Below are 5,735 nucleotides of genomic sequence, written 5' to 3'. Positions count from 1 at the left end.
CACCGCCTGGACGACAACTTGGTGCTATGCAGGAGCTCGGTCAGGGCTTTGACGGCTCGCCCGACCCAACCCTGCCCTGCGGCTTTGTGTTCTGCTCGGCATGGTGCCCCGGCGGCGCCAGCGTGTCGTCCAGCTCGGGCTTCCGCCACCTGCTGCAGACATGGCAGGAGCTGTTCCGCACCCTGATGTTGCGCCACAACGGCTACGAGCTTCACAACAGGGCGTTGGCCATGGCTGCGGTCTTTCCCTCTATAGAGGTGAGCGCCTCCCCTGTCTACCCCCGCCCCCTCTAGACGCTCCGTGAGAGACTTTCCATAGACTGTCACGCCTCGCCCGAACTTGAGCCCAGCCGACCTCTAAGCTTCTGGTGTGTTTTGCTCCTCCTCCAGTCCTCGCTCGCATTCGCCAGCGAAATGCAGCACCGGGTTGCCGAGCTGACGGTGCCAGAGGATCTCCTTTCTATTGCCGGCTTTGACACCCAGAAGGACACACTTGGCCGGGTGGTCTTCAAGGGCTTGCGGGTGAAGGCAGGCGTGGCCATCGGCACTCCGGAGATGCGCCGACTTGTCCCATCCACAGGGCGAGCGATGTACAGCGGGGACATCGTACAGCTGGCGGCCCACCTGATGGTGGTGGCGTGCCCTGGCCAGGTGACAAGAGGGCACCATCACTCCACCGCCTTCTCGTCCTGCCCGCCGTGTGCTCCAGCGGCAGCTCTTCATCTCGCCCTTCTCGCTGTTATCCTCACACATCGCTTTGCTCCTCCAAGTCCACACATTGTCTCTACTACCCTTCTTCCCCCCGGGCCTTCCCCCCCCCCCCCCCCCCCCCCCACCCTCTTCCGTGGGAGTTCACCACAATCCTGCCCTGACCTAACCTCACTCCGGTCACCCTCGCAGCACCCTGCTCGCACCCCGGGCATAGTCTCTCCCCTTGCCAATCTCAGTCCATCCCCCGTGTGCGCTCCAGCCCCGTCTCTTTTTTCCCTCAGTCCCTTGGCGGGCAACGCCACCAAGCGTGCATTGTCCTGGGCCACCTGCCGTCATCTCAATTCCTGAGCCGTTGTCCGGCACTCACCCTTGCATTTGTCACTGTGCCGGCACAGATCATTGTGGACGGGCAAGGGCTCATGCAGTACTTCCAGATCTCGGAAGAGCCGTTCAAGAAGACTCTCATCGATCGAACCTCCGTGAGGCCCCGCCTTGCCTTTGCCCCCCCGGCTCCCCCTCGTTTTGAACATCAAAATGGCTGTGCAGCTCAGCCAGGCTCCCGTCATCGGACAGCGGGCAGCCCGGCTTGGTCCATGCCAAAGCAGCTGCCCCCCTTTGTTCGTGACCTGGTCGTGGACAAGGGGACTGCTGCCCCACATGAACATAGGCTGCGGGGCCAACCCTTGTCCTGACCCTTCGTTTTTGCTGCCGGACCGCAGGAGCCAATCCCCATCTCGAGCAAGAACCTGAGCAGTGCGGGGTGCTCCACCCTGTTTGTCAGGGTGCTCGGCTATTTCAAGATGGATGTGGGTAGCCCTTGCGTTTTCCATGCCTGCTGTCTTTCTCGATTGCGAACGCCCGCCCGCTCACTGTCCCCTGCTTGTTCCGGATACGCAAGCCTGCCTCACCTCTCCCCCCTTCCGCTCCTGTTGCCCCGTACCCCTGGCACCTCTATCATCTCTCCCCTGTTCCGGCACCCCCCCCCCCCCCCTGGCTCTTGCCACGCCTTGTAGCCCCCTCTTGCCCGGCCGCCTCAACTGTTTTCTGTGTCCCCCCAGGCAAAGGGCGGAATGGATCGCCACCCGCTGGCAGACATTGTCACTCCCTCGCTGTCCCACCGGACGTTCACCCTCCCTCCAGGACGCATTGGTGAGAGCCCTCGCCACAGCTGCCTCCGCTTTGTCATCACGGAAGAAGAAAAGAGGGTGGGGGGGGGGGGGGGGGGGGGGGGGACACCAAGCAAGTGAGGGGGGGGGAATACGCCTTCACCTCACAATGCAAGCATCAACCCCCCCCCCCCCCCCTGCGCCCCGGTGAGAAGGAAGTTTGGAAAATGACCGACACCAGCCAGATGGGAACTCAGCCCTTGGCAAGCCGCAGTGTAGCTGCAGCAGACGTACAGCAGCTGCCCCCTGCCACCTCAGCATTTGCTTGCCCCCCCCCCACACACACACCTCACCCACCCGCCCACCCAGGTCTGCGATCTGGAAACGGAGAGATCGACAGCTCGCAGCGGCAGGTGAGGGTCTCCAACACTGGAGGGAAGAGCCAGAAGCTCACCTCTATGCTGGTTGACATTTTGCACCAAAGGCATGCCACTACGGCCGCAAGCGGCACCGAAGATGTGCAAGTCAAGGGCATGCTGGGGCAGGGCAAGCAGGGGAAAGTCATGCTCGGGAAGTGGAAGGGAGTGGATGTGGCCTACAAGGTGATCCAGCTGCCGGAGCAGATGAGCAAGACCGACTCTGCAGAGACCCGGGCGCTGCTCGAGATGGCGATCTCCGCCACTATGGCCCACCCCAACGTGGTGCAGACGTACAGCTATGAGGTGGTCCACATAGAGGCAGGCCAGGCGGGAACGCCGGGCGCCGGGGGAGGGCCCAAGGTCGACGACACAATCACCACCTCTGAAGCCGAAACCCACGAGGACGGGAGTGCCATCCTGGATGCTGCTGCCTCTGAAGACATTATGCAAAGCGCCTCCGGGCAGGGCTACCAAGAGGCCCGGCTCATCCAGGTGCGTGGGTGCCATTGCCTAGTTCCCAAGCGTCTTGACGGCGGGCCTGGTGAGGGAAGGAAGGAGGGGGGCGAGGGAGGGGGGGGGGACACACCGACACAGGCAGGCAGGCAGAAGGAGAAGGAGGCGATCTCAAATAAGAGAATGAGCGGGCGATGGATAGAATGGGCCTGGTGGGGAGGAGGGAGGAGGCTGGTGACAGAGGCGGCAGACACGACCGCCAGTGCTTCCCAAGCGGTCAGTCTCCACCGTCGTCCATCCCCGATTCCTTCGCTCGCTCCTCATCCATCATCACCCGCCGGACCGCTGATGTTTTTGTTGGCCTGCAGGAACTCTGCGACAAGAACACCCTGCGGCACTGCCTGAATTCCAAGGTGCTCTGCAGCAAGGGCGAGAAGCTGCCCCACGTGGGCTTGATGGTGATTCTCGCGCACGATGTTGCCTGCGGGCTGCAGCACATCCACTCGCAGAGCATCGTCCACGGCGACCTCAAGGCGCTCAAACGTCCTCCTGAGCTCCACCACCCGCAAGATGGTGATTGACGACCCACGCCTGCCAAAGGTCATCGCGAAAGTCAGCGACTTTGGGATGAGTGCCCGTCTCTCGTCCGACGAGACCCATATCAGCAACGTCCACAGCGGCACCGTCACCCACATGGCTCCGGAGATTCTGCTGGCGGGCAAACTGTCCAAGGCCGCGGATATCTATGCTTTTGGAATCCTGCTGTATGAGATGTTTTCCGGGGGGCGGGCGTTTGAGGGGATGCACATGCAGCAGGTGATTCATGCAGTGGGGACCAAGGGGATGAGGCCCCGCTTTCCCCCGTCAGTGCCGGTGCGGATTGTGGAGCTCGCTTGCCGGTGCTGGGGCCAGGCCGAGCACCGTCCCACGGCCGCAGAGGTCGTCGACACGCTGCATGAGCTGTCCAGGTCCCAGGCGGTGCTGCCCGCTCGGGCCCCGCGAAGGAGCATGCCCAACGTGACCCTTGATTTGTCCGGCACTGGTGATGACGACAACGCCAGCTCTGATACTAGCATCAGGTCCTTTCAGATGGTCGGGCAGTCGAACGAGCTGTCTGGGGTATCGAACCGGACGGCAAGAAAGAGCTCCAGCGGAGCCAAGGACAACAGCAGCTCGGGCGGATGACGTGAAGGCGCTGCAGATGATGGGGCAGTCCACTACGACTCTGTCCAAGGGATCAGCGAAACAGGCCACCGCCAACGCGCAGCACACCACTGCCGGCAGGTCAGCCGAGTCCGGCTCAAAGCATGGCGGCTCCACATCGTCGTCGGACAACATCAAAGCCCTCCCGTCCGCGCTCCGCAAGCCCGGCTCGGGCGAACATCCTGGGTTGCAGGTGCAGTGGAGCTCAGACAGTGCGGGGCCCGACAACAGGGACGCAGTTGCTGACGACATCAAGTCGCTTCAGATGATGGGCCAATCCAGCATCAGGAAACCTTAGTCGGAGCTTCTCACCAAGCGGGAAGTCCAGCAGGATGTGGCTGGCGGATGTGTACAGCAGCATGCAGGGCTGCTCGGATGCCGGGTATAACCCATGGGTTTGGGGAGACCCGGCTGGCCGGCCTCCATTGATCACTGCCCTCCAAGGCTGTCCACCGCAAGAGAGGATGTCTTGGCAAATACCCTCATAACACTCTTCACAGTCCACTCTCACTTGGTCCTGCCATTGTCCCTCTAGCCTGACCTGTGAGAGGACTCTTTCTCACACAAGAGATCAGAGTTGTCCACGAGGGCGGACGGCGCAGTGGACTCTCACATTGAGCATGGAAACCGTCTTCAGGTGACCATGGTTTTTTTTTTTGGTGTAAATGCTTGACGTTGCCGTTGTGTAATCTTATGAATAGATGCTTGCTGATCGGCTACCGAAGTGTTTCCAAAGCGGCAGGCCGGGGCGCAGTGGGCAATGTAAAACCTGAGTTCAGGACGTCTACAGCAGCAAATGATCGGAGCAAACGAGTGCGTGATAATTAAAAACTTCGGGCGTTTGGGTGACGTTTGTCATCTGTCTCTCTAACTCGCTTCCACGTCCACCCATATGCACGGAACGAATCGCCGGACTGACCGGTACGGGGGTTGAGGATCGGAACACTGGCTGGCTTAAGCGATTCGCTTAAGCCCGGTTTACCACCAGGACTGTTCAGCGTCGTGATCTCCTGTCGGTCGCGCGGTTGAGCTCTAACCCCTGGCGACTCGAATGCAAACGAGCGGCAGTCTATACAGAATACGTCCGTATGCGCGTCAAAGACATGTTTGGAGTGTGGAGTAAAGCCGAGGAAAGCAAGTGGACTGACCCCGCACTCAGCGGAGACGTTGCGTTGCAGTGCTTACGAGTAGGATACCCGATACAATGTCTCAGCCTATTCGCTATTATAGGTAGGTAATAGCCCGACTTCTGGGTCGGGCTGCAGGGGGGGGGGGGGTGCTCTTGGTCATTCCGGTTCGTGCCTGAACCGCTGCAGAACTCCTGGGAACGGCTCCGCTGAGGCTACGGCGGCGGGGACGTCCTCTTGTCGCTTTCTTGCAATTCGTCTTTTGACTTGTCAAAGTTCCAGAAATCGGTTGAACCAGTAATAGCCTTCAGGTTATCCTCTGGTGCGGGAGCCTGCTCGTACAAAGGGCGGACGCCAGAACGCGGTTCGTTAGGCATGTCCTAAAGCGAAACGAAGCAGCAGGGAGAAATCCCTCAAGGGCCGGAAGCGGAGGGCAGAAAGTATCCGGTCGTGTCAGAAAGGCACGCCTGGGTCTGAGCTGGAACTGCATCTGCTCGGGTGATTATTATCTCTGCATTGAAGCGGACAGTCCGAGGGGGCCTTACTTTTGCAGTCTGGGGCTGGCCAAGCAGAGCTTTCTGGCTCAGAGGTGGGCGTCGGTCCGCCTCGAGGTCGAGGTGCTTGAGGCCGGGTTCTATCTCTCGCAACTCCATCTCTATACGGTCGACCTCCGTCGCCAGGGCTGAGACAACCTAAACAACAACATCGAAGCTGCTC

General features: G+C 60.7%; 1 protein-coding gene across 1 annotated transcript; it reads left to right on the top strand.

Moving 5' to 3' along the window:
• Positions 1-35: 35 nt before the first annotated feature.
• LOC142356349 (uncharacterized) lies at positions 36-3,385 on the top strand. Its single transcript, XM_075408278.1, has 7 exons — positions 36-257; positions 390-650; positions 1,106-1,189; positions 1,430-1,516; positions 1,769-1,859; positions 2,186-2,727; positions 3,057-3,385. Exons 1-7 carry the CDS (start codon positions 186-188, stop codon positions 3,267-3,269), a joined length of 1,350 nt encoding a protein of 449 aa, XP_075264393.1. The 5' UTR covers positions 36-185; the 3' UTR covers positions 3,270-3,385.
• Positions 3,386-5,735: the final 2,350 nt, after the last annotated feature.

The sequence above is a fragment of the Convolutriloba macropyga genome, unplaced genomic scaffold (genome assembly GCF_964194025.1).
Source record: "Convolutriloba macropyga unplaced genomic scaffold, txConMacr16.3 SCAFFOLD_3869, whole genome shotgun sequence".
NCBI classification, from domain to species: Eukaryota; Metazoa; Xenacoelomorpha; order Acoela; family Convolutidae; genus Convolutriloba; species Convolutriloba macropyga.
The sequence above is the reverse complement of the archived record's forward strand: the minus strand, read 5'-3'. Positions and strand labels throughout refer to the sequence as shown.